At 37.8% G+C, this 16,165-nt stretch overlaps 1 protein-coding gene across 3 annotated transcripts in view; it reads left to right on the forward strand.

Moving 5' to 3' along the window:
- cant1b (calcium activated nucleotidase 1b) overlaps positions 1 to 16,165 on the forward strand; it is a 66,994-nt gene that overhangs the window by 34,359 nt on the left and 16,470 nt on the right. For all 3 annotated transcript variants that reach the window (XM_039740855.1, XM_039740856.1, XM_039740857.1), the window contains exon 2: positions 5,188 to 5,856. In XM_039740855.1, coding sequence (XP_039596789.1) covers positions 5,259 to 5,856 — 598 coding nt within the window. In that variant the 5' untranslated portion in view covers positions 5,188 to 5,258. The remainder of the gene's footprint in view (positions 1 to 5,187; positions 5,857 to 16,165) is intronic.

Genomic DNA, 16,165 nt, shown 5'->3' on the forward strand with positions numbered 1-16,165 from the left:
AGGAGCTGCCTGACACAGAGAAGTAGACCAAAAGCACCTCAAAAGCTAGACATCATGCCAAGATCCAAAGAAATTCAGGAACAAATGAGAACAGAAGTAATTGAGATCTATCAGTCTGGTAAAGGTTATAAAGCCATTTCTAAAGCTTTGGGACTCCAGCGAACCACAGTGAGAGCCATTATCCACAAATGGCAAAAACATGGAACAGTGGTGAACCTTCCCAGGAGTGGCCGGCCGACCAAAATTACCCCAAGAGCGCAGAGATGACTCATCCGAGAGGTCACAAAAGACCCCAGGACAACATCTAAAGAACTGCAGGCCTCGCATGCCTCAATTAAGGTCAGTGTTCAGGACTCCACCATAAGAAAGAGACTGGGCAAAAACGCCTGCATGGCAGATTTCCAAGACGCAAACCACTGTTAAGCAAAAAGAACATTAGGGCTCGTCTCAATTTTGCTAAGAAACATCTCAATGATTGCCAAGACTTTTGGGAAAATACCTTGTGGACTGATGAGACAAAAGTTGAACTTTTGGAAGGCAAATGTCCCGTTACATCTGGCGTAGAAGGAACACAGCATTTCAGAAAAAGAACATAATACCAACAGTAAAATATGGTGGTGGTAGTGTGATGGTCTGGGGTTGCTTGCTGTGATAGATGGAACCATGAATTCTACTGTCTACCAAAAAATCCTGAAGGAGAATGTCCGGCCATCTGTTCGTCAACTCAAGCTGAAGCGATCTTGGGTGCTGTAACAGGACAATGACCCAAAACACACCAGCAAATCCACCGCTGAATGGCTGAGAAAAAACAAAATGAAGACTTTGGAGTGGCCTAGTCAAAGTCCTGACCTGAATCCAATTGAGATGCTATGGCATGACCTTAAAAAGGCGGTTCATGCTAGAAAACCCTCAAATAAAGCTGAATTACAACAATTCTGCAAAGATGAGTGGGCCAAAATTCCTCCAGAGCGCTGTAAAAGACTCACTGCAAGTTATCGCAAACGCTTGATTGCAGTTATTGCTGCTAAGGGTGGCCCAACCAGTTATTAGGTTCAGGGGGCAATTACTTTTTCACACAGGGCCATGTAGGTTTGGATTTTTTTTTCTCCCTAAATAATAAAAACCATCATTTAAAAACTGCATTTTATGTTTACTTGTGTTATATTTGACTAATGGTTAAATGTGTTTGATGATCAGAAACATTTTGTGTGACAAACATGCAAAAGAATAAGAAATCAGGAAGGGGGCAAATAGTTTTTCACACCACTGTATAAAGCACAACATTTCAGAAGACATGTAGCAAATCTGGGTCACAGTAGTGAAAATAAAATTCTGTTGTGTAACAGTATGTGTGGAGTAACTTTCTGTTTAAACTAATAGCATTGTGAAAGTATAATCATAATCTTTCTATATAGCCCCCATAAACTTGTAAATCAATTTAGGTTCCTGGAAAAAAAACTGAATAGCATGATATAGTTACGAAATCATTTGAAATTGAAGTTAATGATTTGTGTTGATCTTTAACCTATGGTTTCTGTTTGACATATCCTTCCAAAGGTTTACAAAGAACTCGCTTACCATTCGATCAATGAACAGTGTCACAGCATACTTTGAATTAAATGAGACTTCAGCAATGCAGTCAAAGCCTATAGCTTCAATCTTTTTGCCATGTTGATCATGTAATTTTTTACCACATCTTTGTCTTCAGTCAGTGTTACACCACTCGAGAGGATAATTGTTATTTTTGTTCTCGCTGTTGTTTTATAATTTATGTTGTTAACCTCAAATTTTCTTGCTTTCCCCACCTCCACCATGTTTATGCCAAGTTGGCTCCCATGGTGTCCTCTGCTGCTGCTTCTTTCTTTTTATGTACGTTTTTGATTCTGTTGTGACAATTGTGAATGTTTTCAACAAGTATGTTTGTTCTTTTAACCAACCCATATGTTTTTTGGAGCCAAGTAAGTCCAGTGCATGCCAAAACGTATTTCTTTATTACTGAGCATAAAGTGCCATTCTGCACTTACACTAGTTTGTTAAAATCTGTATTCAAGCACACAGTGCAACTTTCATTGAAACCACAGTAAAAATTATGAGTTGGAAGAAACTAAACAAACAAAAAAATAATTCTTTTTAGTACTGTATGCATGTCTTTGTAGAATTGAAAGGAAAACTCATTTTATACCGGAGAAAATGCAGACTTTTCACAACAACTGTACTTGGGATTCAAATGCAACAACTCTAATCAGTGTCTTTTTTTTAATTTCCATTTTGTCTGCTGTGTGGATGATTTGAAAGTGTGCATGAGACACAACAAAAAGGAATGTAGTGCATTGATCAGCCTTTGAAGTGCCTAAATGCAATAAGTTATTTTAAAGACAAAGTTCTTAAAAATTAAAAAAAAAAGTCAAATGTTTTCCACATAAACAACTTGCAATATATTTTAGTTACTTAAATACATGATTTTAGATCATTGTAAAGTAAAACTAATCGGAGAATGTCTTTATCATTAAGGGCAAACTGTGTTCTTACTATGTATTAAAAAATGATAGAACAGAAGATTAAAACCTAGCAGGATCTAATTAATAACATATTAGTATAAGTATTTATATTGGGGAAAATTATTCTCTTCTCTCTTTTTTTTTTACTGTTAAAAGTTTTACTCTGGCTGTTGGTCTTCTTCTCTTTCTCATGGGTGGGAGTTGAATTGAATTTAGTTTTAAGTTTGACTTGGTTATATGGAATGTACTTGCTTTTAATAAATTCAATAAAGTAAAAAATATAGAACATTATACAGAAACATTTTGATGCATAAAATATTTATGAAAAAGACCAGTAACGGCGTACTGCACGATTTTGTGCAGTGAATACGCTTCACTTGAGCATTGATAGTTTTCAGGCTCTTTCTCTGTACGTTTAGCATTCATTTGCTCAGAGGTTGATGCGCTTGCTGTTTCCTGACCAGCTCTTCTCTTTTCCACCCTAGCGGCTCACTTCTTCTGTTCTTTCGTTGGCATCCTTTCGCATTAAAACTGATTGTCCATTTTTGTGTTGCAGTTGCTTAGTACGTTTTCCTTAATATTTCACTTAAGCTAGCACTTAAGTCTTCAATCTGCCTCAAGGATGATTCAAGATTGAAGAGTTAGGGGAAGTGACGGCGAAGGTGGTAGGGATGAGAATGGCGTCCATAGGCAAGCACCACACGGCCACCCTGCTGGCCTCTGCCAAGAGATGATTCTACAACACAATAAAAATAAAAAGAGGAATAACCTTGAAGGTCAATCATCACCCCGAAAGCGTATAGTACTGTAGATGTCACGTAGTAGATGTGTACCAAATTTCAGGTCAATAGGTCAAACGATTTGCGAGTTACAGGTGATTTAAAATCCTGGGCAGACAAACTAACAGCCACGGCAACGTATTTTATATATATATATATATATATATATATATATATATATATATATATATATAAAGATGAAATTTGGTTGTATACATTTTCATAGAGTATTTCTACTGTGTTGATGCCATTTTATACTTTTATCTAGTAATGTGGGCAGCACGGTGGCACAGTGGTAGGTAGCGCTGCTGCCTCGCAGTTAGGAGACCTGGGTTTGCTTCCCGGGTCCTCCCTGCGTGGAGTTTGCATGTTTTCCCCGTGTCTGCGTGGGTTTCCTCCCATAGTTCAAAGACATGCAGGTTAGGTGCATTGGTGATTCTAAATTGTCCCTAGTGTGTGCTTGGTGTGTGGGGGTGTGTGTGCCCTGCGGTGGGCTGGCACCCTGCCCAGAGTTTGTTTCCTGCCTTGCGCCCTCCAGCAGACCCCCGTGACCCTGTAGTTAAGATATAGCAGGTTGGATAATTGATGGATCTTGTAATGTGTCCTTGATTGGCTTGAAATCATAATTAAATAAAATCGATTTTTATCATTGTTAGCATTTTCTACAAAAGAAATTGACTTTGAATGTTCTCTGAGAGGATGTTAACTTGAAGTCTAAAGTCCAAATGGTGTTCAACTTAAATTCCATAGTATAAGAAAAGATTATTGCTGAGTTTTCACACAGGATTAAACCGAGGTCTTTACTGGTATAATCCCGTTTCAACCTTTTGCTGCTGTACTTCCTAGATTTTTTGCTGGTAGCATGCCATTTAAACCTTTCGCTGCTCCATCTGGTGGATTTTTGAACTAGCACAACTACATTATTGAAAATTTCTGAAACAGTACACAGTGCGGTACAGCCGGTGTACCACTTCACGTATTCTTCTTGGCTGCATTCTTTTGCTGATTAGTGACACTAAATTGGCCTTTTATGAGTGAGTGAAGGAGAGAGGGTGTTTGAATAAATTGGCTCTTCCACTGTTGGGTCCTACTTTCTGCCCATTGTTGGTTGGTTAGCTTCTCAGGAATTAATAATCCTTGAAAAAAAATGGGCTGTTAACATGGAATGAAGGAAGAAAGAAAGAAGTTTTACATTGTTACTCTTTTGTCCTTTCTTATATTCCCAACCTGATATTCTACCTCGGGGTGGGCAAAGTCAGTCCTGAAGGGCCGCAGTGGCTGCAGGTTTTTATTCCAACCCAGTTGCTTAATTAAAATCCTTGTCAATTGTTTAATTTCATGGCTTGTTAGTGCGTTTTTCCTTTTTAAGGATATCATCCAAATGATTTGAAGTATTATACAGACAAGTAATTCTCAGTGCTTCACTTTTTTCTCTTCACTTTCCTTCCAAGTATTTAATTAAACCAAACAGTGCATGATAAATACATAAAGAAACACGCTAAATGTAGAAATGCTGCTTTCTTTTGTCATTTGCATCTTATTGCTAATAAGGAGCCATTAAAAACCAAGACTACAGCTGTTTAAGACTAAAATAAGAAATAAGGTTCAAAATCTTAACCAGCGAAACAACTAAAATGAAACAGAAGTGTTACTTGAGCAATAAGCACTTCTTATTAAGCAATTGGGTTGGAACAGCCCACCAGCAACAACTTTGCCCACCCCTGTTCTAGCTTATTCATAATATGCTGTGTTTTTTTTGCTTTGGCATTTAAGTATTTTAATTAAGTATTTTAAGTGTCTGACGTAAAATTAATATATGGAATTAACATGCTCAGAAATGAAGGTTTTGATGGAAATACTGTTTTGCTTGTGTTTTTGCATGTTTTTAATTATCATTCTCTCCAATTTAGGTCCCAGCTCTTCCTTGCACATTCCTCCCCTGAAGCCTGGTGCCTCCTATGCACATAAGTGGAATGAGCACATGACCCCCTTGCACATCTCTGTCAGTAGGCTCCCAGTTCTGGCCTCTATGACTAATTCAACGGACCCACGTTTCCGCCTCAAATGGAAGGCAATTGTGGTGCTAGTGGCTTTGATAGCAGTACTAGCAGTGGTGATGTATTTTCATAGCTCTTCTTTCAGTGATCCGAAGAATTTAATAAAGGGAACCCGAAGATTTAAAGCTGGAACAACTTTAAAAGAACTATACAATGAAACTTATCCTCTCAGCCCCCCTGAACGCACACCACATGGAATACGCTATCGGATTGCTGTTATTGCTGACCTTGATACTGCTTCACTCAGCAAGAAGGACCACACATGGTTCAGCTATCTGAAGAGGGGTCATCTGGTTGTGTCAGAGAGTGGTGATACAGTAAATGTGGAATGGGACAAGGAGGATGTTGTTTTGGAGAGCCACTTGTCAGAGAAGGGCAGAGGCATGGAACTCTCTGAGCTTGTTGCATTTGATGGGAAGTTGTACAGCGTGGATGACCGGACAGGAGTGGTGTACCGCATAGAGGGCAATAAGGCCATACCCTGGGTAATCCTCTCAGATGGGGATGGTTCTGTTCCAAAAGGTCAGATGATGTCCTTTGTTAATACTTTGACATAAAAATGCTTATTTGGTAAAAGTGAACAAAAAATTTATAGAAAATTAATTGTTTTCTGTGCACAAATGGCACACACCATAATTATAATACTACAAATGAAAGTGCTCTTTTCCTTTTTTAAATGAGGCAGTACTCATTTTTAAAATTTAATAGCATCAATCTGTCTATGTTCTGAGTAGCTTATTATGAGGAACTGAAAACTATCCATGGATGGATGGATGAAAACTATCCAATAGCATTTGGTACAAACCTGTCATGGGTGGAACATTTTCAAGAGAGTTTTCAGGATTATTGAATATCCTCTTTTTCCTTTACAGATACCAAAATAAAATGAAAGAGAATCTACTGTCATAGAACAAAATTACTAAAATAAATACCTGTGTAGGAAGCTGTAAAAGAAAAGGCAAATAACAGACCAATCAAAAATCCATAAGATGTTTTACAGACAAAAGAAGTTAATTCAGCTCATCAGGCACATTTGCTTGTCTTATAGCTAATTTGTCACAATATGTCATCCACATTTTTTTTTAAATATTGCCGCTCCAACTGCATTACTTAGTAGTGTGTCCCCTGATTTCCATGACTCTAAATACGTTTTTCCTGACTTCAGTTAGAAATGTAGGTTTCCGTATATTCCCACTAAGTGTCCTTGTAGTATGTGGTTCAGTAATTAATTTAAATATTTCTTTTGAATCAGTTTTATCAACACATTTGAGATTTTTGAAGGCAAGGATTAAGCCAACCAATCTTCCCTGCTCAAGAATTAAGAGGTGTAGTTTGTCATGGTAGGACATTCCCTTTAGTGCCAGAATGCATGTGTTTGCTTTATTCAGCACAGAGTTTACAATTGCCTTTTTTGTACCATGATCACCAAGATTCTAAATCCATTGCTTCAGTGTAATAACCCTTGATTTCTATTTAATGTTTTTATAGTCTAACCTAGTTTTTTTTTTTTAATTATCCATTTTCTTGTACTTTGCCTAGAAAATGAGAAGCTTGTATCAACAATTAACCACTAAATGCATTTTATTGTACTATATGCATGTCTTTGTTCCCTGAGCCTTGCTGTTCCACCTGAAATACATTTTAATTAATTAAGCAAAATGTGGTGGCAAGCTATTAATGTGGTAAAATGATCACAATAAAGTGCCCAAAGTGCAATGGTGTTTCGCATGGTTCTACGTCTGTGGTCTATAAGAGTGTGACCTAAACACTTTTACTTTCAAGAAGTAAAAATAGATGAAGTCACCATTTAGGTAGGTTGCAAGTTGAGGTGATTTCTTATTTCTTCAACCGTTCATGTAGAATTACTATGTGGTATTGATGTGATGTTCTACCACTCAGCAGACTCTGGTATTGTAATATTGCATTATCAACTGTAATTTAACACTAGAAGTGCCATTTACCATGCCAATAGGTTTCTGTCTTTACATTTTTTTAATGCTAAAGACCCCCTGTTACTGCTTCAGGGGATGCTATTGAACACTGGTGCCCAGGTGTTACTTGTTGGTTGTCTCTCCTCTGGCCTGCACTTGACCATGTTTACTGCTCTTTTGAACTCCACAATACCCTTCTGATTCTCTTATTGACGTTATTGAATGTTGCAACCCAACTGTGAATTTCTATCTCTGTTCTGCAAACAACTAGCCAATAATCACAGAAAAAAAGTAAACTCGTATCATTCATATTATTTCACCAAATGATGAAAAAAGATTAAATGTGAACACTTTTCAACACTGCAGCTCTTTTAGTTGGATAGAAAATGTCCTGAAATGGCATCATGAAGTTTTTCAAGCAACTTAGAGCATCAAAGGTTGCTGCAAGACTCGGAACAATATCAGAGTTTAAAATGGCTAGAAATCACAACCTTTGGCATTGATTCCTAATGGCAAAATTGCCACACCATATTATTGTCTTGAAGTGTCTACGGACAAGAAACAGTAACAGTTATTAATTACTTTTACTTATTCACACGCTGTTCTTAGTCATTTTGTTTATTTCTTCCATTCTCAACTCTACATGCACTGTAAAGACAATAGGTGATTTGTCTTAGGCACTTCATTCTCTCTTTTCATTTCCTTACTCTATTTCTAATCAAGTGCGGACACACTGGACACAAAGCACGCAATGCTAAATGTTGTTTGGTATTCGGAACTTAATAACCACGTGCAGGTGGTTAATTGGATTGGTTCTTTCAGAAGTCAACTATTTTGATTTGACAAAAAATGTAAAAGTCTAATAAATACAATTCAGATTTTTTGTTATGTCATATATACAGCATAAAATGAAAGTCTTGTTTGTTGCAGCACCTCATCAATCCCCACCCACCCCAGAAGTTGAGTAATAATTGCACAGCCAGCAGCAAAGAGCATGGAGTCAGAATGTTTCCCACATCCCACACAAAGATGAAGACACATATACAAGAACCTGTGAGGGCCGATGCAGTGTGGGAATTCACCAAATATGAACTGATATCATATGGCTGTACAGAGCTAGTGTTCAAAGTATTATAGGTAGTGCTGCAGAGCTACTACCACAAAATTATGAAATTTCTATGGTTTGATGTCAGAGAGATGTAGTGGGATATCTGCTTACTATTTTTTGCTATATCAGGCACTATACACACATTTTTAACAGTACTGCATTATGTTTTATAAGTCAGGCTAACCATTCAGATGAAATGCTGATGCCCTTTGCACTCAGTACATTTCAGACTAACACAATAATTTTGGTATAACATTTTGAATGCTTGTTTTTGCAAATAATAAATATTGTATGTGATAAATGCTGTTTTAACTGGAGCAAAGACTGAGACTGTGGTGTAGCAACTTGTTGTGCCTTTCACAGGCAAAGGTAGAAATGCCACTGTTGACAATATTTTCAAATCACTTTCTCTGGCAAACATACTGATTGCCAAAAAGATAAAAGAAAATTAGATAAATGAGTAAATAAGATGTAGTTGGAAACTTCACTCCACATAAAGACAACAAACTAAGACATGGCAAAGTTGGTGGCCATTGAGAAAGTGCAGACTCGGGGCCAGGTAGGTGGGGAGGCAGATATATACTCACAACACAAAACAAAGGAGAGTTGCATAAAGTGCTGCCATTTTGTTTGTGGAAGCTACTAAAAAAAAAAAAAAAACTAGGAATTTGTGCGGACTCCTAGTATTGATTGTTTTGTGATCAGTCAGCTTGTGGCTTGTTACCTAAATACATATACACTAATAGTGAGTAGAGCTATAAGTTTAAAACTACATTAAAATATTAGTTTCTGCTTAATTTTTGTTATGCATAGCTGATTAAAATGCATTTGTGGAAGATACTTCAGTTACTTTACTATTTTTAAGTAGATTTAGCTGTGGACACTTGACTTTTACTCCACTAGATCTTACAGCAAGTATCTCGACTTTCTACTTCAGTACATATCTACATGGTCATGTGTTACATTTTACAGTCACATTAATGGTTCATTATTTTTGAATCATGGTTTTCAATGAATCTTGGCAGTCGAAACACAAGCAAATCGATTCAGTAAAGTTCCACAGGAGTGCTAAAGTGCATGTGTTCACATCAAGCTACTTTCATTTAGAGTAATGTTTCTTAAACTGTGGGTTGCAGACATGTCTGTGAATGATCACCACATAATCATGTGGTAAAATTAACCAAGTTTGTCCAAGTGCAAATTTTGTATTGAGTGATAAGCAGCCCACTATCTATCATACGGTTTGCAGCAGAGCAGTATTTGAAACAATGCAGTTGACACATCATGGAGAGGATTTGCTTCTGTGGCACTAAAATATAATAATCGTTCCCACCTTCCATCTTACAACCAGTGAAAAAATCGAGTTAAGAAGGCTGAAAGCAAAGGTATGTATAAGAAAGGGGGAGAGAAGAGGGCAAGACAGAAAGATGAGCTAATGAGGTGAAGGAAATGCAGCACAAGTTTGAAATGTTGAAATGAAAGTAGCAGATGCGTTTCAAGGATGTGACAGTTTTGGGGTTTTGTGAAGGATGAGTCGTAAGTGGCAATGTTTTATGCTAAATGAAATTTCAGGGATCAAAGATAACTTGAGTCTAAATCTGTAACTTAGGTATAACGAAGACTTTGTATTAAATTTACCATGCCCTTGTACTTGGAATTCCTTCTTGTCACTCTATTTTAAAGCAGTTCGATAATTATCAGTCTACTGGTAGCATGATAGACATGTTTTCTTGACATCTGTTAATTGCAGAAACACCAGAAAATATCAAAAGGGTGAAACAAGCTATATACTGTACATTCAACATGATATTAGTATAGTCATACATTTCAAACTTGACTTTTCATTTAATTATTCAGCAAGGTTTATCATCCACAGTCTGTGATATATCTCAGGAATCTGTTTCGGTTTTGGGTGATAATAGTTGTTTCAGGTTCAAGCTCCAGGTGCTCTCTGCATGGAGTTGGCATGTTTTCTCCGTGTCCATTTTGGTTTCCTTCTGGTGCTAAGGTTTCCTCCTACAGTCCAAAGGCTTGAAGATCAGGTGGATTGGTGGCCCTACTGTGTGTGCATGTGTAATAGGTGTGTTTGTGTATGTTCACATTATGTGTGCTCATTCAGGTAAAACATATGGAACTGGTGATACTGTGCATGTGTTATAAATCATTTATTCTTGCACTTCCTTAATAAGTTTTGGCTGAGCTTTCAATTTGTTAATGTTTTGCTGTGTCATCGTGGGAGAGGCAGGGTCACATATACTGTTGTCTTTTGTGGTGAAGCTGTGTGCATGACTTATTCTAGTGAAAGGAGTGTAAGATAAAGCATGTAGCTGTCAGTGTTTTTTCGCACCTGCATTCTGTGTCCCACAGTCGACATGCATGTCTTTGCTGTGTGGAATATGCTTCACTGGTAGCTGTGGTCATGAGAGTAGTTAGTCTTGAACTTGAGGTACATTGCTGTGTGTTTCCTGATGTTTCTTGTTAAGTGTTTTTCCCAGAATTGTTTCTATGCCTGCTTTAAAAGGATAAAGGAGCAGAGGAGCCCACAGAAATAGTTGGGATACCAACTGGGCTACTCTGTTTTAATGTCAAAGTCCAAAAAAACAGAACTGAAACAAGCACAGAAAGACCCTAATCAGCGGCCATATGCTCTTCCTTGTCATAGTATGCCCATTTGGAGTTGACTGTTAAAAAAGGAGCCCAGAGATGCACCCACTCTTGCTGCAGCAGGTGCTGATGGGTCATGGTGTGCTTGAATATCAAGAGATAGGTCTTTACACAATCACCGGGTCACAATGGAACAAGTAATTGTGCTGAGTGTCTCAATCAGTTATTTCCCGGTATGTAAAATGGTTGTGGCCTTAAAGTCAAGAGGAAAATCAATGGGACTTTCTTAAGGCCAGAATAGTCATAGTAGGACCTTTGTTTATGGTCTTTGTTGTTGATTATCAGAGTTGTAAGAAGAGAGTTAATGCTTGAGTAGTATCCATGCCAGTTGTGACAGAACCTGGTTGGTACTACTGGTGTTTTAATTGTGAGCACACCAGTAAATATAGAATCTAAGTGGCACAGTTGATGGGGTAGCTGTGTACACAACAACAACAATTTATTACTTTCATAGCCCAAAATCATGCAAGGAGTGTCGCAGTTGGCTTTAACTGGCCCTGTTTTTTGACAGCCCCCTGACCTTGACTCCCTAAGAAGACAAGTAAAAAAACAGAAAATACTGTTTTAGAGAAAAAAAATTGAAGAAATCTTGGGAAAAGCAGATCAGAGAGAGATCTCTTTCCAGGTATGTTTGGCATGCAGTGTGTGTCAAAAATACACAACACAATACACAAAGCAGAACATCAACAGTCCTCTTCACAGAGCTAGATGGCCAGTCTATCATTCCTACCTCAGGAATACAATACAATAGTACTGTAGAGTTGTATAACAGTAATAGTACAAAATACAAGGCAAAATGCTAGAATGGATTATATCAATCACTAAATACAGAACTATCTCATATGATGATACAGATATGTTTAGAGTCCCGAAGACCTCAACCAACAAGCTACCTCCTCCCTACTGGCCATTCCACAGCTGAGTCAGTGACGGGCTGGCCAGAATGATGAAAGGACCCTTCTACCTGATTTATTCCAGAGCTCCTTTATCAGAGATGACTTTTCCATAGGAATGCAAACAACTTGGCGATAGAGCAGTGGTACCAAGTGCTACATGTAAGTACTGAGAAGCGAAACAGAGTAGGCAAAGATTAGTAACAGTTTATAAATATCAACTTATTTGTATTTTAGTATTAATGACTAACAACAGTATGTACAGCTAATCAGCTGCTCTACTAAACTGCTAAACTGAAGTAGTGTCTTCTGTCAGAGCTTAAATGCTGAGACAGAAGGGGCACCTCTTATAGTAGCAGACGGACTATTCCACAGCTTCAGGGCCCTGTAATTGCAAGCTCGACCCCCACTGTTATTTTATTAATCCTTGGAATCATAACCAGACTGGCATCTTGATATCTTAATGTGTGCTGTGGTTTGTAATGAATTAAAAGTTCAGATAATTAAGCAGGATCTTGGCCATTTAACACTTTGATGGCTAATTTTTTTCTTTTTTCGTTTTGGCACAAGGCTGAACATTTTTTCCAAAAATTAGTTTTCTGAAATGCCCACAAAGCAATGGTTTCACACATAAATCAATATAAAATATTGATTTATGATGTCACCGTCATTTATGTTTCATGAGCCGCTATGGTTTCTAATTCACATAAATATTCTATGGCATAATCCTAAAAGGTAATGTTCGAAGCATTCAATGACATTCATTGCCACATTTCTGGAAAAAACAGATTGGATAACCAATGACATGAACACTTCAAAGTGTCCAGTAGCACGCCACATCATTTGGTGAAGTCTGGTAGTTTGCTTGCCTCCCACAGTTCTATGTCTGGGTAGTGCACCCAGGTGAACGTCGCAGTAGGCGCAACAAATAGACAAATATGTTCAGCACTATGACCAGATGGAGCCCAATAAACTGATGCTGATGATGCACTTTCATTTTTGATTTCAACATCACTTGCATCAAAATCAGAGTCCAATTCAGCAATAATATGCAAAATGTCAGGCACTGACACTTTCAATTAAGGTCAACAGCGGTGAGACGTCATTCAACCTAAAAGAAAGGTATAACTGGGTGTTATCTGAATACGAGTCAAAATTAACATTATGCTTTCTAATAATAGATCCCAGTGGAAGCATGTAAAGTGAAAACCATAAAGGTCCCAGTTGATCCCTGCGGGACACCATATCTCACTTCTATGTATAATGAACGAGTACTGTCAGCACATTTCTATATACAGTAGACCCCCTGCGAAGTCGTGGTTCAGAGTTCGCGGCCTCAGTCATTCACAGATTTTTCTTTAGAACCTAACTAATAATTGTTAGCGGAAAGCGCAAATATCGTCCACAATTTTTATGGCTTTTTTTGTGGCAATACTGTAGTGTAGAGAGAAGAGGAAGCAGCTGTAGAGAAAACCGCAACTTGGGATGGTGAAAGTAGCCAATAGAATTTGAAACTGCAACTCCCAGCAGTCCCTGCAGTGGCTCTGATTGGTCTTACTGCTGAGGGTGCTGGGCCTGTTGAGGTCAAAGGATGTCAGCGCGGCTTTTAAAAAGGGGGCCGGTGACCAAAAGCAAAAAAAAAAAAGTTTTTGTAATTTGTGTTTCAAGTTCCTGTCTGTCTGCATTCTGTTGGGTTACCTGTACTTATTCATTTTGTCCTGGATCATTTCGTGCGCCTGGATTGTCTGCCGTCTGCCTGTGTACATGAGGATTGTAAGAAGTGGATTCATGGCCATCCTGCAAAGAAAGGAGCACTCCTGAACCCGTCCACCTGTCTTCACCATTTCAGGAACTACCGGTAGGACTATCAGTACATTCACATTCAACGTGCGGATCTCTGGACTACCTATTTTCATCATTACATTTCATCCGTTGCTGTTTTCCATGAACTTTTTCATGATTTACTGTGTGTGTTTTGTTTGTGCTTTGTTGTATTTAATGTGTAATTGCCGTAAGGGGAACAGGGGTGGTATCATTGCTTTCTTATTTTATTTGTTTTCATTACATTCTTTATTTGCTGTTTGATTAACGGTTTGCTTTGTTTTTGTCTCTGTGAGTGCGCGCTGGTTAGGTTAAGGCTGGGTGTGTCCCTGGAATCTCTACCATAAAAATAAATAAATCACTGTGTTCTTGATTTCGGCTTCTCACATGACACTACACTTACTTAAAAACCTGAAAAGTACCTGCCCTTTTTGGCTGATTGCTTTGTTTCTCTCTTCTCCCCCAGACATTCTCTGCTTCTGTTGGGGGTTGTGCTCCCCTATGATATTTGTCAATTGTTTAATCGATAACTAACTGCATACTGGGCTCCTTTTACTTCTGAAAGAGACATGTTTGTTTGAAGTGTTTGAATAAAGTTCCTGTCTCTACAATCTCCTGTGTTTCTGTGCAATTCTGTGACCCAAGCGTGACACCCTGCAGCATTGCAGCCTCACCCTGGGATTGAACCGCTGCATTAAGACTAGCCTACAAGCATCAACGCTTACCTCTGTGTGCTTGCGTGCAGCCAGTTCAAGCGCAGTTGGCTCAGTGATTTTACTGAGTTTCGTCCATGGCGTCAGTTGCACTTTGCACATATTGTTCCATTAGCAGTGTGTAAAATGATCAGTGTTGCAGTAATTGTGAAGCTCTTTGCATGAAAAAAAATGTGTTCCATTAAAATTTCACTTTTTCCCATTTGTTAAATAGCCACTGTTCTAAACAGTACGCAAGGATTATTATTGTTATCTATTATTTTAGAATAGTAGTCTGAACAGGCTTTAATGTGAGCTTTTTTTATATGTATATTTAACACTCTCTGTCCATGCAATTCAAAAGACCTTCAGCTTTGTTGTTCTCCATCTAGGCTGAGCCACTGAGTCCAAAGCATCTCTCAAGATCATATTATAATTTGATGTTAGCTGATCTAAATTGTTTTACATGGTTACACCTGATTTACTCAAAGTATCAATACATTTTGAAGCAGAGTTGCAATATAGACGTTGTACTGTCTTTGTTTTAATCTGTGGATGTATTTGTAAGGGCAGAAACAAATCAAAAATTAAGTAGTTGTCAGGAACAATTTAATGGAATAATATTTAAATTTAGAATTTCAACTCTTCAGTTATAATTAAATCAAAAATATGGTTATGATTATGTTGGACCTTTTGACTATCTGACAAAATCCTACTTAATTTAACAAATAAGTAAAACATTTACTATAAGTGCTAGTTTCGAAATAAATGTGCACATTAAAATCTCCATTAACACTACATAATCATAAGCTATAGCCAAATCAAGTAAAATGTTGCCAGATTCAGTCATGAACAAAGAATATGGCCCTGGTGGTCTGTAGACTAGCACTACAATTGTGCTGGAATATGTTTTAAAATTTAAAATGAGTGTCTTAAAGGATATAAATTTGTCTGAATATTTAGAAGCAATTTGCATTTTGTCACAATGAATTATTGCAAGACCACCTCCTCGACTAATATGTCTAGATTTGCGAAGGAATGTGTATTCAATTGGTGACACTTTAGCTAAGGGAACAGTGTCAGTTACTGTAAGTACATATTATTAGTGCCAGCATGCTGTAATAAGGTAGATACTTCATTGTCGGCCAGAAAATCCAATGTAGACTCTGTGTCAGATATCTTTGCCCCTGGGAGGCATTAACTTTAACTGCTGGTTTAACATAGTTTGGAATTCTAATATTCCGCACTATGGAATTACCAGTTATGATCACTTTATTGTTCTCTGGATCCACAGGCACAGTGCAGAGTGCTGTGCATCAATCTGTTCTGGGTCCAAATTAGTGACCTGGGTGCAGAGGGATTATATTTTGACTTCTTAGATCCCTTTCTCATTGTTACCCATTTATCCTGATGTTTAATTGGTGCTGCTGATTTTGGCTGCATACCGACGACATTGGGATCTGGAGAGACTGAAGCCAAATCAAAAAGAGTCAAATTGTCTGAACAAACTGAGTTGATCCAATTTTCATTTTGCCTAATGCAATCTTCCAATTTTCAAAATATCCCAATCAACTCAAAATTAGCTATGAATTTTTATCTGGTGAAGCTGTTGGTATTATTGGCCGGAAAACATGAACTGTACATGCTGCAGGACACACAACATATAAACATGCCCTTGACAGGTAGAAAACAGCTGCAACTTATGTTCAGCGCCAACTTCAT

The sequence above is a fragment of the Polypterus senegalus genome, chromosome 17, assembly GCF_016835505.1.
Source record: "Polypterus senegalus isolate Bchr_013 chromosome 17, ASM1683550v1, whole genome shotgun sequence".
Taxonomy (NCBI): Eukaryota; Metazoa; Chordata; class Cladistia; order Polypteriformes; family Polypteridae; genus Polypterus; species Polypterus senegalus.